The following is a 26,453-nucleotide window of genomic DNA, read 5'->3' on the forward strand; positions in this document are numbered from 1 at the left end:
TCCTGAGAAACTGAGGGAGGAGAAACAAATTTCCTGGTTGGAGATGTAAGCAAGAAACTTCCTCGCCCTCAGAGGAACAGGCACTGGTAACTACCACTGCTTGTCCTAACCCTGTACAACTCCTCTGCCCTGAACCTCTTCATCTAGGGGTCTCCGGAGTGACCCCAGCACATATGTTTTGGCCCATCTCAGCTAAGGCCAGTGGCTGTCCTTAAAGCAATACACTTTGACTGGGCCTGTATCTTTTCACAGTAGGTTTATACTGAACCATGTTTTACCAGCTCTTAGCTTTGAGTGTGCTACAAGGAGACATGCATTTATAAATAAGGCTAATTCATGGAAAAATGAAGAGAGGATAAAAAGGGCAGCTGCACAGAGTAATGAAGTTGTTATTCAGATCAGGATGCAGCTGTAGCTCCTTGTTAAGCAGCCAGGTAGATGCAGTCCTTGGAATTGGGAGCACTGGACTATAGCACTCATGTTCTCCTATAGTGGAGAATATAGCTCAGCTCTAGTGGAGAGCACAGCCCTCCAAACAAACCAGTACTGGCACTGAACAGGAGAGCCAAGAGCAACGGAAAGGTCTCCCTTGCATTCCAGTGAAAGGGAATTCTTACATCCAGCTTTCAGAGCCACGGTTTTTAGCTTTTTCCCAGTTCCACATCCCGAACAGAGTATCTCACTGCCTGGCATCCCAGGCCTGTGGTCACAGGTCTCAGCTAAGACACAGCTCCTCAGGAGAGGTGCTGCAGTTTGCTGTGTCTGTGCAGAGCCTGCCATGACAAGGTGGATCTCTGGACCCAACATCCAACACACCGTAGCAGCTCCAAGGGCACATACCTCCCTGAGCTCCCACAGGCATCTGGTGGTTGCTTCCACGAGTGTTCATTTACCCAGTTCCTTGTCTCCAGCCTTCCCAGCTGTGCTTGGGAAAGATGACACGACTGCAGGATCCCCTAGGACTATTTGCATTCCAGCAGAGCTTACCTGGCTCAGGAAGGGACCCCGGTGATAAAAAGTCTAGAAGATTTGGGAGCACTTAAATTAAAACACAAGAGTAATTACTATTATTCTAGGTCATAGGCTACACGCACACAAATACAAAATCTATATTGTAGTTTCTGCCAAGAGGCCCAGCATTAGTTTTCTAGCTTCAAACCATTAACATTTTGGTTAGGCTTGTATAGCATTTTAGGCTGCTAATTCCCCCTTCCTCCCTTTAGGATACAGCAAAGTGGAACCTTTACCGAACTCCAAATCCAGACAACCTTATTTTTGACAAAGGGCCCTTGCAACGTTACAACACACTGTCAGTTGTTATGCACTGAAGCCAGGTCTGCACTACAGAGGCAAGATTTTCTAGAAATTACATAAGCATGAAAAAGAAGCAGCTCCATGAGGATGGAGCAAGTAGAAGCTCGTTTCCTATAGAGCTGTCTCATGGTTGATTGACTCTTGTGTCCAAGAAAGTACAAACTCTTATTGAAGATTTTTCCATAATTTGCTATTGATAAAAACACAGCTGCCTGGGGACTCTCTAATATCTTTTTTCCTGTACTGCTTGTGTATTTTCATGAAACATATAAAAAAATAACTGTATCTGAGTCAGCTATGCTGCTGTCAAATTTAAAACACACATGCACAGGCAGCATGGTAGCATAAGGCTCATTTCCTCGGAAAACCTGGCAAAAATCCCCCTATTTCCCCCAAAGAAAAAAACATGAAATCAGGAAAAATTGACCCAGCTATAGTCACTTGCTTTATTCACTTCATTAAAAATGACAAATGTAATCTTGAGTTAGCACATGTATAGTACTGCTAGCTGTATTTATGACATAAATAAGCATAAATTCTTTACTTTGGAAAAAAAAAACATCATACACCTATTATTAAGGATGGATCTGCAGAGCATGCTAAGGTACTTGAATATATATTTGCCTGTTGACATCTTTCTAAAATAGGAGGAATATTATAATGTTAAAAATAGAAAGCATGAATATTGTTGACGTATAAACAAAAAAGAAAATAATATCAACAGAGTGCAGAAACAGTATGTAAACGAAGACCTTATGGAGCTACAGAAAAGAGCTCTTATTTTAGGAGAGAAAAGCTTGAAAAATTAACTTGACATCTTTATGCACATTTATTGAGATGTGGCTAGCACAGCACAAATTTCAGGTGAATTTAATCTACAATATATTGAAATTGTAATCACCTAATAATGCATACATATATGTGACTTAATTTGAATGATTTATTAGTCATAGAAATAATTCTTAAGGCTTGATATGCAGCCTTCAGGGGGGAAAAAAAGCAGCAAAAGTTGTATGCACTTCTTTGGAACTACATCACATTTTTCCCTTGAAAATTTCTGGAGTTTTCCAAATCCTCACAGCTCTAGGCTCAAGTTTTGTTGAAGACTGGGGGAATTCAAGCTGCTTATGGTCAGTGCCTTCACATCTACTTAATACCTCTCAGAGCAACCCTTTGCAATGACAATCGCTTCTACTGTAACAAAAAAGATACAGATTCTTGCATACCTACAATAATGTTAAATCCTTCCCAAGTACTATCCATAGAAAATCAAAAGCATTAAATTATTGTCTTAATTCTTTTTTCTAAGTCTGTACTATGTAAGACCTCCCTCTGCATTCCTTTTCTCCAGTTAACACCTTCCTCTAAAGTAACAGCACCTTTTAACAGAGCACATGACTCTGTTAACTTTAATGTCTTAGTTTTGTGACAATTAAGAGATATTCAGCAGAATAAATTAAAACTTGACATAGTAGACAGTTTGAGGTGTCCTTTAATCTTTTGGATGATTTTAAAAGTTCAGCAGGTTATTTCATTTAGAGATCAGACCAAAGCAACTCTCTCATTTCCCTCCTCCTTTTCCTCTTGTAAAATAACTGTGACAGCCTGGAGAAATATTGTCTATCTTGGTTCCAGCCACTGTCCTGGAGGTGTAAAACTATAGATGAGTTCAATACAGCTTGTTTCATTGCTAATTTCAGAGGGCCTGTAGAGCTTCTTGTTCCCCTGGCTTAACAGACAAATTGACTTTCTAATTTTAGAACAGGAGAGTTCTGCACGATCACAGACCAAATATGCTACTTTCCTGATGGATTTAAGTACAGATTTTTGCTTCTTAAAACCATAGCATCTGAGTGACTTAGAATTTGCCATGAAAAGTGGTATTTAGGAATGCTGCCCCACAGCCAGATGTTTAAACAACAATCTTCAGATTGCTTGTTCCTGGGAGATAACTGTTTAAAATCGCTCTGGTTAACCTTCCCTACAGCATGCCACACTGTAGCTGGTAATTGTCCTGATTTTAGAGAAAGACAGGAGGCAGGTCTTAACAGCCTATCTACTTTGACTGGAAGATTAGTGCCTCACAGCTTGGCCATGAGGTTCCTGCATGCTGCGGTACTGAACCTGACACCCACCTGCAGCATCATTAACCCTCCCGTTCTACCAGGAAAGCAGTGTTCCCTTCCTCCCCGCTAACCTACTGCCCAATTTCCCTCTCTGGCAGTGTTCCGGCAATGCTCCCAGTATACATTTGCCCTGATAACGTCCCACCTGTGAGTCAGCTCTACAGAAAAGGTAAAGACAGTAAGAGAAAACCAAACAAAGGCTGAAACACATACAGTTTTATTCTGCTCGCAGGTAAGTGAATGGCTACATATCTGCCTTATTTCCCAGGAATCCCTCTCTTTGGCACATCAGCTAAAAGGAAGGCTCCTAAAGAGTGGGAAAGGCAGATCATCCATAGCTCCAATACTACAGAACTAGGCAACCTGACCAAACAACACAGTATTAACATCCATCGGTAAAATATTTCAGCTGTTACTACCAGAACTTTTAGCAGGATTTACAGACTAATCTAACTGGCAATATAGGGGAGAAAAAAAGAAAAAAAAAAGGCATTTATTAAAACTACATTAAAAAAATGTTAGGGTTGCAAATCAAGCAATGTAATTTAGCCCTTCCTGTGTTTGCATTGCAAGGATCTCCATAATACACATATTGCTTTTTCTCTCCATCTTCATCTAAATATTTGCTTTTGTTACTCTGCCCCTGGCACAATTCTTCCTTTTCCACTTTCAAAAGTTCCATTTATTGTATTTTTTTGTTATGGAAAAATGCATACTCAGACTCTCAAGTGAAATGAGGACAAGAGCATCATCTTTCACCCCAGCCAGCAGATCTATATACACAGGATTGCGCTTGCCAGTAAATAATTCCCCTACCTAAGAGTTGTTTTCACCTGTCTGATAATTGTGCATTCTTTTATAACTTAATTCTTCTAGAATTTCTATGTTTCTGACAGAAGCATCTGGATTATTATTAGCAGTTCATTAGGACTTTCTCAATGTGTTTACAAGTTGTGATTACAATTGTAGAGTAAAATCTTTATTTGTGGTTTATCCAAGAAGCAGAAGCAGCATTTCTTTTCATAAACAAGATTAATCCCGTAAACCCCTGAACAGGAGATATTTTGCTGGAGAGTTACATAAGCATAATGAGAGTGCCAAAACTAGAAACCTGAAGAGCAAAAATACTGCTTTTACAAAACAATTGCTGATTCCCACCATCTCAAGGGCTTGATCAGAAGCCTACATTTCTGAAAATGTGCATTTATCCCCATGCACTAGAGACAGCTAAATCTTTGATCATTTGCTGCTTAGAGCCACCGCAAACAAGATTTATTTTCATGTCGTTTATGAGGACAAAGTCTTGATTTTTTTAATAAATAGTAATTTTTCATCAGGACATTGTAATTCTCTTTGAGACTCTTAAGGACTAAGTCAGGGCTTTATCTCACTAAAATACATAAAACAAATGTAGAATACACCCACAACCCCTCTCTTTCACAGAGTTCTTGGTATTGAATGTGCATAAAATCAAACCTGATTCAATCTATTAGAACTGAAAAAGAATTGCAATATAGACAGTATGTATGCACTGAGTATGTATGTGTATCTCTAACATAAAATAGAGATATCAGTGAGAGCATGGGAAAATATTATTGTGTGGGTTTGATAGCTACAAAAATTATTAAGACTATTCAAAATTATTTGTTGCACAGTCCTCCCTTTGGTATCTGACAACCTTGCCAAAATGAAGCTACTCAGATACAAATTTTCATGTCAAGGATGTGTGGGGAAAACCAAGTTAAAATTGTAGCCATTTAGCCATGTGCAGTAGAGTTTAGGAAAACAGCATTGTCTGTTCATATTAAAAGATGTTTAGAATCGGAAAGAAACATTTAAAAAAATAGAAGAACATTATTATGTTTATTATGCTTTCAGGTGAGGACTCAAAAATTGGCAAGGGAAGTATCATTTGGATATTTTGATAAACTTTGGATTTTGCATCCAAAACACAAATCTGCACTTTGTTTTCCCTATAAAAATCTACCCACTTTTTCCCAAACCGTAAATCTTGGGGCGGGGCAAAGTTATTTTGAAAAACACATCATATAGAAACTTGTCAGAGTTTGTCTGCCAAGTTCTTCTCTGCCCATAATCCTATGGAAAAAATACCATGTGTTCATGTAAGAAAGACTGATTTTAATGAATATGCATGAAAGATTAATTCTAAGATGTCCTAATTTCTGCAGCTTTTGAAAGCTGCTCTGTTAAGGATGTTGACAAATGCATAATGTATGTACAACATATAGAAAGCATTGTACATACATCATATTTATTAATTCTGTGATAATCCTAATATTTTATTGTAGTCTTTTTTTGTTCTCTTCTATTTCTTTCACTTTCTTTGCCTTAACTACTTCACACAAAGATCTGCATGTGTCTGTAAGAAAATTAATTGCTTCAACAATTAACAGGAAAATGCATCTCAGAGGAAACACTTCATAATCAATCTGTTTCCAGGTACAATATTTGCCACTTAGGAATAGATTAATTGGATTGAAAATTATTCAAGCTAATTATTTTCTTTCTAGTATAAGATTAAATGTAAGATTCAAATAAACTGAAACTGAAGAAGTTCCACTCAGCACTTTACATCCTGAGCTCACAGTGATATGCCATGTACAATACAGTCCTATTTTCTAAGATGCTGCTCGTTCTGCAACTAGGGCTTGCTGAATGAGCATGTGGCACTGCATCGCAGTCAAGTTGGCCCATTTATCTCCACATGGCACTACTCTGTGCCACACAGACATATATTTCTTGATGTCTTGGTGTGACGGCCTTCATCTTTAATATGGGATAAGAGCACATCTGCTCTTGTCAATGCTGCTATAAACAAACCTATGGAGACTGTGGTGCATTAAGGTATAGATGAAATGGGAATTATATAAATATCGGAAACAGATGCTTTGGGATTGATTTTACAGTTGATTTAGACAGGCTGTGTAAGAAATAGAAGAATCAAGTAATATAGTCTCACTTTCAGCAGTATAAATTGAATAGCTATCCTGTTCCACAGTCCCCATGCTGATGTTCACAAAACCAGGATTTAGGAAAGCTTCCAGTGACAAAAGACTTTAAAAAAAGATAATGTCTTGTCAACATCGAAGGTATTCTACAAGCGTTTCAGCTAAAGCTGAGGAAAAGGCAGGCATGGGTTCTTGCAATATGCCAGAGAAAAATTTATGTCAAGAAAGGATGGAGACAGTAGCCATCCATTCAGCTAATTGCACATTTGAATATTAGCTTTAGGTACTCCCTGAAACTAAGAATAATATTAAACACATTTACATAAATGCAGGCTATCCCTCAACTACCACCCTGACAACGAATTTCAACCACAGAGAGATCACAGCTGACCGATCCCTTCATCTTCTTTGTATCGTCAACATGAGTGCAGAATAAGTGGTAGAGAGGCTCTTTATCAAACGGTTACACTTCCTAGTGGATTGTGACTTTGAATCATGACCAGCCTAGGCTGGTCTTGTATCAAAGGCAAAATAACAGAGCTGTCAGTTACTCCAATTTTGAAGTGTATCTAAAATGAAATCATCTTTATACTTCTTGCATGGAAAAGCTCTCAGGGTTCCTGAGTAACAAATGGAAATGTGCTCTGTAATAATTCCTGTACTTTTCCAAAGAATCATGCAACAAGCCAATCCTCCTGGTTCACTTATTTGCCATAGAAGGTATAGCCTGGTTCCCCACTCCTACAGTCTAAAATGTAGTTTTGTCTAACTTCTTATGTAACATCTTTTCTATGCATTCCTATGCTCAATTTTATGTCAAACTATCATACATAAAACACATGATTCATAAACTTACACAATGAGGATGGATCTCAAATTGAAAGATTCAGACTTTAACAGAGGTGGAAATTGAAAGTGTATTGAACATTAAAACAGCTCTATATAACACTGAAAATTTATACTCCAGATTACACCTTAGGCTGCAAAACATTTGCAGAAGATCGAGTGTGTTGGTAGAGGTGGAAGTACTGCTTGTTGTTGCAGATTACCATGCAGGGGGAGGAATGAATCACATTACACACTGCTTTCATGTAACCCAAAATATCCAGTGATCACACAGACAGCTCTGCCTATGGAATCTTACACCTCAGTTTTCTGTCCTGTTGCTGATTTTTACGTGTGTGTGTGTATGTATGGTGGAATCAATGATGTCCACAAAGACAAGGCATCCTATTATCCTAACAAAGCCCAATTTCTTCTACTGGAAGTCAATAGAAACTCTTAAAAAAGAGTTCTAAGACACACTACCAGTTCCAGAGAACCCTATAGAAACTCCTGGGAGGGAAGGTTTTTCCTGACTAGAAAAAAAAAGAAAGCAGGCTTTGGTGCAAGCTGACTCTCAAGAGACTAGCTAACACACGAGGAGAAGATGTCCATTTAACTCCTGCTCTGTCACACTTCCCACATGACCCAGGGCAAGTTATTAAGGCTTGTGCAGTTATAGGGGGTCGTAAAACAACACACCACTGACTTTTGCATTGTCTGAGTGATTAGGTCAGTGAAGCTCCCTGCTCAGTGTATCGATGTATATGGAGCTCATCCTAAGCTTAGCTGTGTAACCCCATTTCACTGCATGCACATACAACCTAACAGGTGGGGATGCATATTAGTGTCAGAACCGTCCTTAAAGTCTAGCCCATGTCTCTCTGTGCCTCTATCCAGCTGGGGCAGCAGCCCTATCTTACCCCATTAGAGGTGGTTAAAAGGCCAAGCGCTGACCAAGGTGAAATAATTAGAGGATGAGTTATAACTGCCTCATCAGTTCATATAAACCACCCATAGATCTTTAATATTGCAATCCTAGCTTGTTCATGTCATCAGTAAATGTATACATTAAGAGTTGAAGCTGTAAAATAACTCAAATGCCCAGTGAACTTCAGCCTTGTACTTGCAGTTGGAACTTACTTAGGATTAGTTTTACAATTTATATGGATGGTGGATTGTATTACATAATTTTGTTAACCTTCTGATCCGCACTGTGCTGTATGTTGACTTATCTGTGATAGCTAGATTTAATGACTTTTTTCATCCAAAAAATGGGAATCCCCATGCCTCAACAGCAAGAGGCGTATTTTCAGCCTCAGCTATATTTTAAGTCATCCGCTCTCTCAGTAATTAGTAGTACTTCTTACAAGATTTCCTCCAAGGAAAAGAAAATCAACAGCACCATTAGAGCTACTTTCACAAGACACACTTTTTCATTTAATATTAGATTTTTAATGGACAGGAGATTACTCACTTGCTGTCTCTTTTGTAACAGGTAGCACACTGGTTTTGTCCCACTGGAATTGTTATTTTGAGCCTTGGGGCTACTAAAGGTTTAAGGACTACAGTGCTAAGTACCACAAACAAAGAGCAAGCATGATGATGATGAATCCTTAAAGTTCTTAAGGGACATCATTCCTCCTCAAGTTTAAAATTATATTTATCACACTGGATAACACCAGGGTAAAAAACAAAGACACTAAATATGCACGAGGTTATCCAGACTGTTGGAAATGTCCTTTAGCTACTTCAACACCATACAGAAATAAAGGCATCTCCTCTACAAGGAAGGTGGCAGAAATACCCTTAAAACATCTGCATATCACCGAAGGAGAAAGAGAGGAACCCCAATGTATCTGTGAATGATTTGCCCTCTCTGTACCTGACTTCTGTCAGCAAATTACTTAGGCCTAGATTGTTTCCCTCAAATTATTTGATTCTCAGTTCTGCATGCCAAGAACTCTCAATGAAAGGGGATTAAACTCCTAACATTATTAATTGTTCACAGATTTTACAGAGGCAGATCATTTAATCTGAACAATTACAGTGTCTTCAGAAGACTCCCTCTAGACAATTCCTGGCATTTTAGCAAAGTCATGCTGATCATTGTGCTATAGAACCTCATTTTATAGAAGGTACTATATATCAAAGAAAACAAGCCTAATTACAAGCACATCATAGACTGCTTTGTGTCTTGAGAACTTCCTGAAATGCCAAAAATGTAACTCTGCCTGCTCCCATGTAAGCATTATAATATAGTCTCTAGTTACATGAGCACAGGAATCATCAGAATTTCTCCCAGGACTTCTCAGGTTCATCCAACGAACCTCCCCCTTTTGAGCTATCACAATAACTGTTGATGATAGCATACCTTTTCTCAAATTCCTAGCTAAACTCATGAGCAAGGGAATACCGAGTACCTGTTATACATTCAATTTTGGTACCATTAGGGAACCTCACATGTGCAGTACTTATTGGATCCTTGCTTTCCATGATTACTTCTGTACATAAAATAAAAATCAATAAAATTCAGTCCAAAAATACAAAGGGGATAACCCCCGACTGCTTTCAGATGAGCTAGGACAGGAAATTAAATTCATCCCTCCATACAAGCATGCTTCCTGCAGCCAAAATTCCTTCTGTTCAAAGCTCTACCCTGGGGTCACAGCTGAAACAAGTTGGGAGAGGTTATCCTGATGCTAGCATATGTGAAACATGGAACTGGTCCAACTTGAATTAAGAAACATTTTCTCAGGTTGTCTTCTGCTGTGACATTGTAGAGGATACAGAATTTCTTCCCAGGGTTTCTGGATATACAAAGGTGGACAGCCTTGTAATGGACAGAAGCATTGGATAAGGCGTCTGCACTGAAGATGGTGGACAGTCTGTGAATGGCCACTGGCCTGTGACCAGTCAGGCCATTAGGACACCAGTCTGCAGTCACTACTGTCTGTAATCATTCATTGGACTTATTTTCCACCTGGGATAGACCGTCACAAAAGCAGAGCCAAATATAATAATGCGCTAGAAAATGACCACAGATTCTAGGACAAATTAGGCCTAGCGCAAAACCCTCTCAAATTAACATGATGTCTTTATCAGTTTATTGTATTTTCTCCCACTTTTTATCATTATTCTTACACATGCAATGAGAGCTGACAGTTGATAACTCCAGTTCTCCCTGGGGCCTGTAGTGAGCTGGCATAAATGTGACAGTGATCCCAACTCCCTGCTTCAAGAATTCAAGTCCTGGAAAACCTGCAGACCCTGAGTTGCCACTGAAAAAAAAAGTGGCCCCTGTCCCTGATCCTTTTTGACCCCACTGCAACCTCTAGAAGCTAAGGGTGCAGTATGTACTAGGTCAAAGTGGCTAGTAACTAAAGCTTCAATTACTCTTTTCAGTTACTTTTAGCTAGGGCGGGAGTGGTAAAGATCAGGAGAAAACAGTCAACATATCAATGTATCATGGAAACATGCAGTGCTTTTCAAGGATATTCTTCACCTTGCACTGCTAAAACCATATAAATCAACAATCAGCTGCACTGCAGTAAATCCTGCCTCTGCCCTAAAACTTTCTGGCATATTTTTATTCATTGCACTTGACCACAAAGTTCAATAAAAGCCCTTATACTATCTCTGTGCTTATCATGTACCCTTCTAAAGAGGTAGTGCCTGACTTTCTCCTATTCAGCACAAAAAATCCTACAGGTGATGGAGGTATAAAAAGGTACAGGCACCACTGATAATCTCCTTTACTTCCCTGACTATTCAGTCCTGTTGTGAACTGTTAAGTCACGTCAAGTTAATTTCAGTGGTACTTCACCTTCACCATTTCCATTAGGAGACAGTAAATGCTATATAACTGTACGTTATTATTCCAAAAGGATAATCCCTGAATGAGGGAATTATATTTTATTTTATTTTTCTGAACTGCTTCAAAAGACAGTGTCAGGAATTCAATGCTAATTGTCATTTTTCCCGTTTCCAATAACATTAGGCTCACAAACAAAAAAACACAGGAATAGCCTTCCTCTTTAAGGAGAGCCCTAAAATTCAGCTGAGATTAAAGGGAATCTTCTTCGTAATGACAGCTGAATTGCCCAGTGGTATCTCCTTCATGTAAACGTCAGAGATATAGGAACACAGTCCACCTCTATGATGCCAGAAGGCTATCTACATGCCTTTGAAGTGCTTTCCCGCACTCTTTTTGTTTTTAGATGAATGAGTCTCTTTCAAACAAATGGGTGAAAGTGTTGGCTAATAATGCCTTTATCTAATAGTTGTTGGTTAATATTTCATCTTTCTTTTGATATGTTTCAAGATGATAACCATAAACCTTTTTTCTGGTATATTAGCACTGGGTAGGATGCTAGAGAGAGATTCTGCATTTCTTGATAAATAAAATAGTTTTCTTTTTAAAAAATGAAAAACATGGTCAATATGTAAAAAAATGATGGTTCATACAAATTTATTTTGCCTCAACATCTCAAAAGATTCTCTCTCAGAGGGCACATTTAAATTTTAAAATGAGAAATAGAAGTTTGTGACTAAATGCTTTCAAAGGGTGGAATGTAGACATGACTTCTGAGATGTTTAGTACTTTCACGTCATCACAACATATAAACTCTTAGAAGCCTGGAAGTTTCAAATAACACAGGAAGGCAAAAGAAAAACCCAAATGGTACACAGTAGGAAACTCTAAAGCTACCCAGGATAAATATGTTTACAGCTAATCATTACCCATATGCCTCGGAAGTATAAATTGAGTTAAACTCTGGTATTTCAGAATCAAATTAACATATTATATCTGCCTGATAATACATATCTTAACATATTATATCAGCATCAGTGATGCTGAGTGAATAGCCAGTTTTTTAGGGTTGAATAATTATTCTCAGAAAGTAATTTTGGAACCACACAAAAGATACCTCTCTTCTTCCTTCCCTCCTGCCCACCCACTTCAAAATAAAAACAGTATTAAAAGGAACAGGAAAATCTTTTGCTCAGAATTCACATATCATTTCGTACTTTGAAGAAAAAAAAAAAAAAATCAATCTCTTGGGTTGCCATAAAAATACCCAAACATAGACCCTAACCCAACCCTTTGCCCACTCTGCCATCCAGCTTTTTTAATATCATATTTTAATATAACCCATCTGAAAGCATGTATAATTTCTACAGTCTTTTTCTTGCTTTTGTTTCATCATGATAAACTGAAGTCATGTGATTCACACATGATGTGATGGGACAAAATACACTGGAAATTATTTTTGCTACATCATGCATCTTTTCTGTAATTCCATTGGGTAGAAAATTTTCTTTCCAAGCAATAATATACCTCTAGCTGATAAAGTCATACAAGCACACGAATAGCAAAGGAAAAAAAAATATTGGTGATCTTAAACATAAAACTACTTTTATGAAGCATTTTGATGAACACTAGCAAGAGACATAATGTAATTATTATGGTTATTAGGCTGTTATTTATGTCAAATTTGTTGCTTTTGTTGCTTCAGAAATATTTTAGGATTATAGAACTCTTGAGAGTCTATCAAATGTACTGGCAGATGCAACAAGTAAGAGAATGAGGCAATAACTCACTGCTGTTACAACATGAAAACTAAATGTTAAATAACTAGATCTGAAAATGAGAAATATAGGGCACTAAGGATAAGATATAAATGTAATAAAGTATTGTGTAGGAAAATCAAAGGCAATGCTGCCATATGTTTTCCTGTGGCCTGTTATTATCTAATATCAAGTTAATTTCTTGTATGATAAAAGTGTTAAGAAAATTAAGCATTGAAATATGGTATCATGAAAAAAATGAGTCACGCAGGAACAAATGAAGGATTTAGTGCAGAAAATACTGTCAATTGTCTCTTACTGCGTCAATATTATCACAGACTGATTCAGTCACTCATAGTTCAAAATGAAGATAAGTTTCTCTACTAACAGTAGGACCAGCCCAGCTTCTGGTTTCGGGTAGCATAAGCCAATAAATCCTTCGATGCTACAGAACTTAACCCAAAAGTACAAGTGGAAAGAAATGCTACCTTTGTAACGTTTCCAACAATAACAATAGAGAAATGGAAATTACTGAGCAAAGCTTATCCATGATATAGTTCAAACACATTTGGAGATAAAGCAGTAAATGGTCATATCCAGACATTAAGGTCCTACTCAGAGATGGCCAAGCTTTGTCTACAATTATTTTGCATTTGCTTGGATCAATGGCCTCATTCCTGCCATAAGCACAGAGAACAATAATGTATTCTCCAACAGAGTAACAAACATTTGTACCCAAAAATATGAACATGAATAAAATATTCTAAGAGGGTCATGACACCCATTATTATCATATCAGAACATCTTGCTTAGTGTCTCCAAAGCAGCTATAGATACAAGAAAGTGCTGTCAATCGTGTTTTGCAGTAGAGGAAAATCCAATAAATCCACATCTTTAGGCACCGCAATAATTTTCCAACCCCATCCCACCTGGCATGCTTCCAGTCCAACAGGAAGCATGGGAGAAGAACAGACAGGAATCCAGAACTTCCACTTTTGGTTATTCTTCTTCTCAATCATCACTAGCACAGCAGAGATGCTCACTTTCAGGTACAATGAGAAACAGCAGTAACCCAAGAAAACATTCCAAAAATGCAGTACTCCTTTAATCTCATCTTTCTATTCTATTCACTTCATTACAGGAGGAATTAAGAAAAAGAGAGACCAGCCAGCTTTCAAAGGAAAGAAGTAAAGATGACACATATTAGGATGTATCTCCCTGATTTAATCAGTGTTTAAGTGTTTCCCAAGTCACATTTCTGAGTCACTGATTAGTTCCCATCAGACCATTTTCTATTGGTTTTTTAGTCATCTGCATGACAATAGAGATGGAAGATAGATGATTCACAAAGAAGAACAGAAGTGCCGTACAGATGCTACAAGTAGTAAGCCCATCTAATAATCTCATGGGTCAGGATTTAGAGTGTTACAAAATTATTATTGCCCAAGAATGAAATCAGAAGAATTGGGGAGAACTTCATAATTGCTTCACCATTAATCTGGAACACTGTCGCAAGCCCATAATAAGCAAGGCACTGAGAACTTCAAATCATATTTGACAGATGGGCTTAATTAGTTATTCTCACACAGACTCATAATATTTGCTGTTAATATTCAGTCTAAAACACCCTGCTGGCTGTGATAATATTTATATGTTAATCCTGTTACCATAAGCTTTCAGTGCCAAAACCTCTCCAAATAAAATGACTGATATATTTCAAACTTCGATAAATAAATGCTCAGGCATCCTGGTTAAGTTTGTCACTTGCACAAGTGACTCCTTAATCCGCGAAATTACACCTGTCACAGTAAGTTAGCTTTATTAACACTATTTTCTGATCCATGTAAAACTATCAGAAACACAAAGGCATTGAATCTTTAGTTAATTAACATAGCCGCCTTTGCATTCATGTGATCAGATCTCTGGTTTTTAAGAGTAATTAAACAATATGCAAACAGAGTTTGTCAAATTTCTAAATAAACTATGGAGGCAAACAATTTGGTAAGAGACATCAATATTTAGCTGTTATCCATTGTGCATATTTAGTGACATCAAACGTGTTTAGATAAGGAAAAAAGTGTTTCCCCCAAAACATTGAACACACTCTCTTCCCCCATATAATGCTTGATCTTACTTCTTAAAATGAATAGCAAACCAGATATGACTAAATTTAATGAGGAAAGCAACATACTGAATAATACATTGAAAATATTTCACATTTGTTTACAAACAATGAGGAAGAAGTTCTCAAAAGTGAAAAAACCACAAAATCTCAACTGAGAACTCAGATGGAATAAGTCAAACCAGAAGTTATATAAGATTTACACATATACCTTGTCTTCACTTGATTTTCTTTCCAGTGAAATCTAATATGTATATGAACTCACATTTCTTTTAATAAATGTGAAGCAATGCTTATACTCGGCATGTTAAAGTACACAGAATCCACAACCACTGCATGAAAGGTGACATTATTTTTTTGTGTACAAGGGGTCATTTTGAAGGCTTGCCACTGAATAATGAATAGTGAAGGGAAGTAAGTTGCCAAGCTTCAATTCACCCACGAGGTTGCATTATATTTTCCTGATGAGGAAGAGAAATCAGGCAAATGCACTGTATGGATCCAACAAGATAAAGTGTGATGGAAAACTCATCGTTGAAATAATCTTTGATTTTGATCCAATGCCCACTTCAGTCAATGAAAATATTCACACTGTCTTCAAACAGCTTTGAACTGGGGTTTTAAAGAATGTGTCTGACAGATCATGCTAGAAAGTAGGAAGCTCTGGCCTTGGCATATATACACATTGCTTCTTTGACCAATAAAATTCAGTCAGGTACAAGACAATATATGGTTTAGATGAGAAAATTCAGGATACTATAGCAGAGAAATTGTGTAGAATCTGAGTTATAATAACAAGAAAGTGCTTTATGTTATGATTATGACGGGAAATTCTTCCCTTCCTTTTTTCCATATACCCAGTTTGCAAAGACAAGAAACTTCCTACTTATTAGGCTCAGACAGTATTTACTTAAAAATTCTAAATCACATAATAAATCCCCAAAGCCTATAAGATTTTGTAAAATTTCAGAGAACAGCAAAGAACTTCCATGTTATATGGCAAGTTTTCTAACAGCAATGCCAAACACAATACATATGCTGACAGTCAGATCCTTATAAATATGCACTTGACATACAGTTCCATAAAAAATGAACAAGCAGCAGCAAATGATATAAAAATGTATTCATTAAAGCAATCAGTTGTGATTAGAAAAGGAACATCCACCTGCCAGATGAAGGCTGTTTAAGACAGGTAGGTCAGTGTCCTATCTAAGTTGTTGTACAATGGGAATGGAAAATAGAAAATCTATTCCCTTCTGCAGATTAAAAATTCATATAAATCTCATGAACAAAAATGTGGGTTTGATACCAGGAGTATGTTTTAGTTTCCTTCAGATAAAAAAAAAAAAATCACCAAAAAAACCCCAAGCAAAAATAAAAAACCCAACCAAAAAACCCCACCACAAACAGCCCTGTAATTACCCCCTGCTATAATGGCTGGCAGCAAATAATTTGAAGAGATTTAACCAGTCACAATTGAATTCTAAGATTTGAAACATCTTCTAAATACTCTGTGAAAGCAATATTTCCTGCTAGTTTTAACTTCCTTTGAGTATTAGGATTGAATAACATATTGTTCAAAATGTATGTGGTAGAATTAGCAACGAACTACAAAATAAAGACAGCCACAGCTTTTCCAAAAGCATTTTCATCATGCGCTGTAATAAAACTTACTAAAATCATGGCAAAATGCTTTGAAAAGGAAAACCAGCCGTTAGTTATTAAAAGATAGACTGCTGGAAATGACCTACCTGTTTTCAGAGGCAGCAGATTTCCTCTGGCAAACAATAACAGCTGGTGCGTATTTCCCAGTATAATCCATGCTCTCTCTGATGTCCCATAAGTATGGGCTGCTGGCTCTTACACTGAAAATGTTCACACCTTTCTTCACCTTTGCCCTAGGAGGAAAAAGAGGATATTTCACCAATTAGATACAAAATGTCAGCTCGATCTGTTACTTATTTCTTCATTATTTTCTCATTACTGCCCCACAGAAAATGCTACCACTCATCAGAGTTCAACAGTATTACATGGAAAAGTGATGAGAGAATTAAGAATTCCATATTTTGAAGAAATTATATCAGGATAGAAATCTTATTGAACTAACGGTAATTACAGCTTTAGTCATAGCTAAATTGCGGAGTAGATATGTTCTGGAGCACCCTCCTCACCCCTGCTCTTCCATTGTCCACACTGTAGGCACCACTGAGCATGTTAAGGCTCTCTTGTGACTAGAAGTTATTGTATTGTAGAGGAAAGTATCATTTTTGTCACAAAACAAGTCAGGTTGTTGCTGGGGCTTATATCCGGAGTGAGGACCCCTTGCTAGGTCTCATCTTACAAGCAAAATCTACCTTTTCTTTTCCTGCCTCCCCAGATTACTCAAAGATGACATTTCATATCTTTGCTCCAATTTTCATCATCTTTCCGAGTCCATGACATTTCTTCATTTTCTTTTAATATTGTTGGGTTTAACTGTTCTATCAGCTCTGATCCTAAAAATACTTAGAAATACTCTTATTTTTCCACAAGCGACTAGTTTCTTTGGAAATCTGTTTCTATATATCAGGTTAAAAAATAGGAAAAGCCATATGACAAAGCGTTACAGTCATGACAACTGGACTGGCTCCTACTGAGAAGTACTTTCTGGTCCTCATGTGTTAGCATAATACTTCTGGTTTTGAATAACCAGTGGAGAACAACAACGATATATATGTATTTTTAAATATTTGTTTTATGTCCTCTTAGCAGGTGTTGCATTCCTTAATTCTTTCTCTCCCTTTCTTTAATTAAATATCTAAATTTTAATCTTAAGACACTACTGAATTAGTCCACAGCTATATAACTTTGGCCAATTTACTGAATTAGGAGTTTCTGGTGTTGTTAACTTTTGGTTTCTGAATGTGTTTACAAAAACAAGAAGTCCATTGTGGTCAAACAGCCTCATATATGAGCTGTCAGAAAATGACAGTTTAATTATATTTGCTTAAAATCTCATACACAAAATCCATTCAGTGTTATGGCAAGTTCTCCATTCTGGGCAAAAAACCAAAAAGGTATGTGATTTTTTGTATAAACAGCTGCTGCCATGCAGAGATGCTAACATCAGTAAAACAAGCACTACCAGCTCTGCCTCTGCATGAAATTACCTGTGAAATCTTTGAAGGACAACATCCACACAGAAGTTTTCAGAATAAAAAGCCAAAGGATTCCTTCAACTGTCTTGGACAAAAAGGGTTATCTCAGTTCTCCTACTACTAACTCAGTAGCAGTGCCTGTGATTTCCTTAGCACACCCGGAAGATTTAACACATGAAGGCTGCCAATTTGTGTTCAAGTTCTTCTATGCTAATTTCACAACATGTATTTTAAGTAGGTGCAGTTACTGCTCCTAGACTACAAACATTCCTCAGGATCAACGGTCAAAGAAGAGTGGAAATTAAACTGCATTCCTGGCATCTTAGAGAAAGAGAGGGAGACAGAAAAAGGCCAGACAATCTGGATGAAACATTTTTCAGTATATGTCTTTAGCTATTCCTAGTGACCAGCATCTGGTCCCACCTTTCTGTTCCACATCAAGAAAGGAAAGCTGCTGGGTGTCACCTAAGACCAGTGATAGAAAAGTAATTTCCACTTCACAGGGAAGTGAGGGTGGCTCAGATCTTTCCAAGTTAACCTGGCTATGATTAAGAAGCTCATACCCACCCTTCCAGCTCTCTAATGTGGTCACTGTCTCTCCAGTAGTTGATGATGGCTGATGAGAAGGTGCTGGTGTGGGATCTGGGCCACGAAATTGTGTTTGAAAAGGCAACTGTCTCAATGGAGCCAATTTGCTGTGCTTGGCTCCAGCACAGGACAGTAGCTGAATCACTCACAGCCAGAGACTGCTTGCAAGGACGCAAGTGAGTGGCTGGTTTCGTGTCACAAAACCACACACCCCTGGAGCTTGTGCTGTGTGGAAGCTTACCTTTGTGTAAGGTTCACCCCTCAGGTCTGCCACGCAGGTCTAATAAACCATCGGTGTAGTGCGCAGTATATTTGATCAGTAACCGATTGCTGCCCCGGCCGTCCGCGCACGCCAATGAGTATGCCTAAGATTTCTCTGTGTTGTGGAGCCTCCCTGGGACATGTGAAGGAGCTCTGATCCTGCTGTGAGACGTTTGGACAAAGATGCTAAAACTTTGACTTCTCTTGGACAAGATTTCGGGATGGGGGGGAAGGGTACGTGTCCTGGAAACCCAAGCAGACGGTAGCCTTACAGAAAAGAAACCATTTTCCCATGACTGGAGGTTAAGAGCAATTACTATGTCACAATTGCTACCTAAAACCACACAACAGATTATATTGACTGTACAACAGCTATGTTTTTTGAATGGTTTATTAACAAAACTAGTAGGGAATCAAGAAAAAAAGCAGCCTTAGATGATGGCATAGTCTAACTTGCTCTGCTGGCACAGTATGCAATAGCTTTACTGCAGTCGAGAAAGCTGTGCAGGGTCTCAGTACTGCTAGGTAAAAACACACTGAAAATATTTCTCACTTATTTTTTAAAAAGCATTAAAAAACAGATTAAAAGAAGCGTACAAACACAGACACATAACTGATACAATCATCTGATTTTCTGTCTACATTCCTTTAACTGCCAGAGCAATGAGGTAAACCAGAAAAATGGACACAAAACCAGCAAGACAAGCTGATTTTGTTTATCCTTGACATTCACTTTACCCAATGACAAACTGTCATCCTGCACTAATTTCTGATGTTTCAAAACAAATGCAGATCCTTGTATACACTCCTTGGGGTAATTACAGACTATGGATCAAGATTTCTTAGGAGTCTTTCTGCTAGGGTCTAATTTAGTCATCTATTAAAAGCCCCAAACCCCTAATTTTACGGAAAACAATAACACAAGATTGTTGTTTTCTACAGAATTAGAGGTCAGGAACTCTTTTTGAAGAATCAGTTAAATATAATTCTATAATTAGCACAAAACCTTCAATTCCATGATCCCAGGAAATGCTTTTTCTTCCAGTATGTCTCAATACTGTGTTTGCCAGTGTTGGGGAATTGCAGAATTTTATTCACCCAATTTACAATGGCAGTAGCACTTTGCAATTACCAAAGAATGACCTGGATGAAACAGGGTTAATAATAACTGAAGGTATGTTATTTGTCAACAGATAAAACTGAAGATACCTGAGGTGAAAACACTGTAACTGCTGTCAGGGCTCAATTACTTTCTTGCAAATCTGCTTTATTGAATTGCCTGGCTGTCACAGGGCAAGCTGGGTCTTTGACCCTTCAGTTGCTCTTGAGAGTACTCATGAGACAGCCTCTTGGTTCAGCCACAGTTCAGCCTACTAAGATTTCTCAACTGCAATACACAAATAGGTGCATGACAAAGCTTTTTCATATATTTGCTCACAGTTAACGGTCTAGGTACAACAGACTGTACCTTTGCTTAAAACGCTGTGGCAGGGCAGCAGCAGGTAAAGTTGGTCGAGTATTTTGTGCCCATCACTTCACTTTGGGCCAGATTCTACTTTGGAAGAGGGGAGGAAAGAAAGGACTTATTAAACATTTTGATCATGGTTGGTTTTGGGTGGCTGGCTTTTTTCAAACAAGGAGCCTTTCCAACTAAACACTTTCATAGGTATTTCTACAAGCTGTTATTTACCTCTGGATCACTGCTCACAGTGCAGCACATCAGTTACTGAGACTCCTAAGTAGCTCACCCCTTGCACCAAATCAATCATGGCAGACAAAGCCCTTGGGAGTCCTCAATCCCTGAAAACCCATCAGTGCTGACAGGGTACAAATCAGGGGAAGGGAGAAAGAAAAAAACATAGAAGGGACTCCCAGAATCAATACATCACACCTGAAATCAAGGAAATACATCTCCTAAGTGCATAAAGATAGCGATTCCCAATTCTGTCTCATGACCTACTAAACACTATGTTTACTCTAGCGATAAAAGAGGCTTCAACTTGACCAATTAAAATGCAGGCAACATCCTCTCCCATTTATCAAAGCGTCTGTTTTAGCATCTCCCAGTTTTTGCAGTTTAGAACCAGTTAGCGCTTAGCTTTCAGCCCATGTCATTACTGCAGGCTGGTAATGGCTGTGAAATTGTTACTTAAGTGTTGTATAAAGTAGAACAGCTGGCTGGTGAAAAATAACAGCATTACAGCACGTGTGCTCCTAAATGCCATAGTACAATGTCAACAAAGCGTCTGGTTTGAAGCACCACGGGGGATGGAAAGAGAGAGCGAGAGCACACACGCGCAAATTCACCCTCAAGAGGTGCAAGAGATCAAAGACAAGGAGCGTGCAGAAGCTGCAGATACCCTGCCACAGGCAGGACTCCCCTCTCCACAGTTTACTCCTGACAATGTCCTGCATGCAGCATACTAATATCACACATCCCTCCATTCCAAAACAAAGTGCAAATAAACAGAGAATCTAATCCCTAAACAGCTCTAAAAAAATATGTTTTAGACCCATGACATTGAATCGAGTTTTTTATTACTGTGAGCGCTCAGGGCAAAGATCTGTGGGAACCTTTCATGCTCCTTCCGAGAAAGTGAGCTACTTTCAACATCAAAGGAATAAAAAGAAAAGGGAGGCTGTTAACACAGGTGCTATTGCTGGTTATCATCTTGTTACCAGTGGCGACTAGAAGGTGGCAGATAAATAGTGTGCAGAGAGGTACATTTTTGAGAGCTTCTGGGCACCTAACAGCCATTGCAGTGGGCTCTGAATTTGCCTTGTCATCATATCTCCCCAAAGCACTTCAGAAATAACTTGAAGGGGTTTCTATTTGTATTTATCTTTAGTGCTTTTTCCCCAGAGCCTAATCTTAACCCAGCAACAGAGAGACACCAAAGCAGTGTTTAGCTGTACAGGATGGCAGCCTTCACTTTGCCAATATTCACCACCTTTGGACAGCAGGGACAGCAGTAAGAGGTGTAGGAGAGGCTTTCCTCCCACCAGTCCATTTCAAACCAAAGGCAAGCAAAATGTGAGCAGAAACCTGACCATAGCTCTTCATGTCATAAGATGAAGAAATCGAGTTCATTTCCACTCACTGGAAAGTCTAACGCACTTATCTAAGACAGCAGCAAAATACTCCCTGCAAGAAACCCTGAAAGTATTCACAGTCCTAACCTGTAAATGCCCAACGTATGTCATTGCCCAGAGCCCATTTTTGCTGATGGTCATGGGTTGCTCTTCATGCAGACTCTTTCCAGTGACATGACCTCTTGATCCGATAACATATCACTGCTGCTGGAGGTGGAAACGTGTAGTCTGTGTTTCCTGGAGCTCCACTGATGTGAGCTTCAAAGAGGCTGAAAAGCTAAAATAGCCATCCTCCAGACTCTAACTGGGAACTGACAGCTCATCAGGGTCTTTCTGAAGACCAGAATTAAATGTCATAGCTTGAGAATCAAGTAGTATGGGACTGGATGCTACCATGGGATCTAAAAATCTAGACAGCAATTTTGGCGTGACTAAGCTGTAGATCTATTCAAAGAATTCCCAGGTAGCTGTCTCTTGCTGGCAAGTCAGTAAGAGCAGAATGATCACTGTCTCAAAGCTAACACTTGGCGTATATTAAATGCAGTCATCCTCTGCAGTGTCTGAGGTCATTCTCTTGCTGCATGTTGCATAAATGAGACATTTTGATACCAGAATGCTTCAGTCTGACATTTACATCCTGATGTTTCACCTCCTGTAAACAACGTCCCCCCCCCTCCCAGAGGCTTGATTCTACTAAGCAATCCCAGGATCAGTTCCGTTCTCTTTTCAAGCATGGAAAAAGGAATATGTGTTACTGCCCACCATCATCATCCTTCAGACTATTGCCAATTTTTTTAGTTTTGGTTACATTCAACAGGTTCAGAGAGATGATCTAGAGCCAAAATATATGCTTATGTGGCAGTGACCCATTTCTTACCTTACACTGCTTGTGCTGCACCTGCAGCTCTCTGTGCTCAAAGAATCATATCAAAATGCACTGAAATATTAGATAGCAATGGCAAACAGCAGCAAATTTTCTGCCTTTACTTCCAGACAGGCTTCTTTTTATTTTGGAGTACCCAAATTAAAGACAACACAGGAAAGACAGGTTTCTGAATGCCAGAAAAGCTAGTAAGCTAATGAATAGCACTGGAATGAGAATTAAGTATGTTTGTTAGAGAGCACACCAAATATAACAAAAGTAAAAGAGCATGAAGCGTGGAGCTAAGCTTCCTAGTGAAAGCAAAAACCAGAGGTAATTCAGTGGACAGCAGGCCCCTTTGTTTTTCCAGTCTTCCTGAAAATCTGTACTCATGGCACACTCTCCTGTTTGAGAAGTCCTCAATATATGAGGGCTTCTTGGTATCGGAAGACACCACTTCTACCTCAGCTAGTGCTGGAACTTTGTGTTACTGGGGGGGGGTTCTTCTAGCAAAACAGGAATCAGACTAAACACTTTTAGCATAAGTGTTCCAGTCACTTCTTTTTGCAAAACCATTTTTTTTCCTATTGACTTCTAAAGACTGACCTGGACACATTTCTTATATACACAGAGCTCATCCAATTAACCACTCCACGGTGCAAGGAGGACTGGTTGGAATTTGCGTTCCCAGCATTTCCACTTCTAATTTTATGTACAACATTAAGGTGATGCTAAATTTACACACTTTAAGGCCAAACTCTTCTTTTGCCTCCCTCTGCAGTTCCATTGCTCTTTACGGCTGAAGCTAATACAGGACAGAACTTGAGCCTGAAAGAGATTCATCTCTTTGAACATCAATCAAAAATAAAATGTGTCTGTCATTGAGAAAACAGGCAGAACTCAGCCTGTTTTTGTTAAACTTAAGGCCTATTTGCAGTGAGTGGATGAAAACCAAATGTACAAAGGCTTTCTGGATTTGTATCTATCATGAACCCCTGAAGAAATAGACCATTAAAAAAAAAAAGAAGTTTTGCCTATCAGGAGCAAGCCTTCATAGTTTAAACTCTTTCAGTGGAAGGAACTGTATTTGAGAAGGGCCCATTTAAACAAACTGGTTTAGAACTGACTAAACAAAATTGCAGCTTTCTCAGTGCAACAGGAATGACGTATCACGAAAATTAGGTCATGTAGTAAGACACGTCATACTAACCATCTGAATGTCTGGCTTTTAATTTCATAATCAATTTTGGCATGGCTTATAAAAGGTAGGATTTGGATGCCAGGATTTAATGTACAGAGCTGGCTTCTGTAAGGTTTTTTGTTTTGGTTTGGTTTTCCCCGCTGAATACTTCATGTACAAACCAGTGTTGTCAGTTGTTTTCAGAGAAGATGCCTCAAAGTTTCTTCAGATTACACTAATAGTTTCACTGATTGAAAATCCACAACAGAAGAGAACCGGGAGTCCCTGAGATACTGATGGAGTTAGAATAATTTATGGAGAGCGGTCTAGCACAACATAAGCTATTTAAAGCTGTATAATATACCCACAAACTCTTATTAAGGTCTGTGGTTTCCAGCCCTGTGAGACAGAAACCAGTTATCATTATGCATCACCATGAAAGCAGATTAAAATTAAATCAATCTGTTTATCTATGGGTTTGCAATGCAGCTTTTCCAAAGCATAACATGTTCTCCATCTAATTAACATTTCAGGAGGAAAAACCATTCCACCCAGACACTAAACTACCCTCATTCAAATGGAGATATTACAAAAATATCGCCCAGGTGGATTTATAACAAAATTTAATTAGCAAAAGGGCACACGACCTATTTAGGCTTCAAAAGTTGAATTGTGCATACCAGGAGTTAAATAAAATAAACCTCTTTGTAATATGTATTTCTTGGACTTGCCAAAATTGTCTATTGTGCTTACAGTTTATGCGCGCGCACACAGTTGCATATATATGTATACACACATGCATTACACACACAGATTTAGATTTTATTCCTGTGGCTTTCAAAAAGAGAGTCGTTATTAAAAACATATTTTGCAAAACATAAAATGTACAAGTCTGGAGAATTAAAGGGAAAGAATGCATACAAATCAATTTAAAACAGAAACAAATATAGAGTTTGTAGCTCTGACCTCTATTCACTTACCAAACAAGCTGTGAGAGGGCCCGATCCTCAGTGGGAACCAGAACCCTTCGTGGCCTGCAGAACTGGATTATTTTGTTTCAGAAAGATCCTGAATTAGAGCTCAGGAAGCAAACCTTAGGAGTTATATGAGTAATAAGAACAGCACTGTGCCTCCCCGGGGACCCCAGCAGCGGTCGTCTTGGGACTCCCAATGTGAAGGAAAAGTCAGAAACAGATACTTTTGTTCATAAACTCCATGTCTGTGTCAGCCCGCAGTCTGGCTGGTGCACCCTTCTGCTAATTCCGTCTTGTGAACTGTACGTGATGTCAAATAAGTGGCAAAGCAGTAAGAAAGAGGAAAATAGCAGCATTGTAACCTGAAGTGGCACTGCAGAAATGTATGCTGCTGGCAGGCAAAAAAATCTCAGTAATACGATAGTCAAGACACCACTGTTACAACTGACAACGTTGCTGTTAGCTGTGTTCTAAGGAGGTATTATTGTGTTAAGGGACAAGCTGGTACTCCTGCCCATAGCCGTATCTCAATATGAATTATGAAACAAGCGCAGAGGTGTTTAAGAGGAGATACTGTCTTAAGGTTGATAGTTAGAGGTCAAGGTGAGGAGGTAATCCATGATCTCTTTTTACCCCAAACCACTCGGCAAATGCAGTGTCGTGACATAACACTGACTTACTGTCACCTCTCCCAGCTGTATGGCACTCTCTCCTACAGGAATAGAAAATTGGGCAATAACAAGCAACAATACTAAACAAAGTAAAATATTTACATATTCAAGGGTGTGAAGGAAAGGTGTTTGTTTACAGAAATGAAAGGCAAAGATAAATAGTGCTGCCTGCTGATTTAAAGTGGTTGGGAGCCCTGTGGTCTGTTTCCAACTACTGTTTCCAAAATAAATGCAAAAAACACGATGTAGGGTCTGAAATATATCCTCCTAAACTGCTTGTAAAAAGAAAACAATGCAACACATCCCTTCCTTTCCTGGCCAAACATTGGCAAAGCTGCTAACAGCACAGCCTGTGCAACCAATGATTTTTTAAATTAGACTTAGATTTAAGAAAGGATAGGAAAAACAAAGCACAGTACTGGGGACTCTGTGCAGTGAAAATAGAGTGCCATTTGCCCCATTTCACAGGTGAAAAACATAGTAGGGAACAGGTACCATACCACAGCAAGCACGTGAGTGAAGTTGGTCATGAGCAACCCCCAGAGAACCACCTAGACCACAAGGTGAGCGTAAGGAAGGATTTCCCAGTTATCCATTGCAAGGAAGTAAAACGGAGCATAGAACAACAAAACAGGGTTTTTTTAAGTGCTGTAGGGACATTTGTGTGTGTGTTTATGTACATGTACATATATTTTTATGCTGAGTGGGCAAGCAACAAGTGGAGAAATTCTTCTGGATTCACTTAAATTGGCTGAGAACATTA

At 38.6% G+C, this 26,453-nt stretch overlaps 1 protein-coding gene across 1 annotated transcript in view; it reads right to left on the minus strand.

The window, feature by feature from the left end:
* TMEM132D (transmembrane protein 132D) overlaps positions 1 to 26,453 on the minus strand; it is a 269,075-nt gene that overhangs the window by 139,604 nt on the left and 103,018 nt on the right. Inside the window, exon 3 of the mRNA XM_075039613.1 lies at positions 16,676 to 16,822. Coding sequence (XP_074895714.1) covers positions 16,676 to 16,822 — 147 coding nt within the window. The remainder of the gene's footprint in view (positions 1 to 16,675; positions 16,823 to 26,453) is intronic.

The sequence above is a fragment of the Buteo buteo genome, chromosome 11 (assembly GCF_964188355.1).
Source record: "Buteo buteo chromosome 11, bButBut1.hap1.1, whole genome shotgun sequence".
Classification (NCBI taxonomy): Eukaryota; Metazoa; Chordata; class Aves; order Accipitriformes; family Accipitridae; genus Buteo; species Buteo buteo.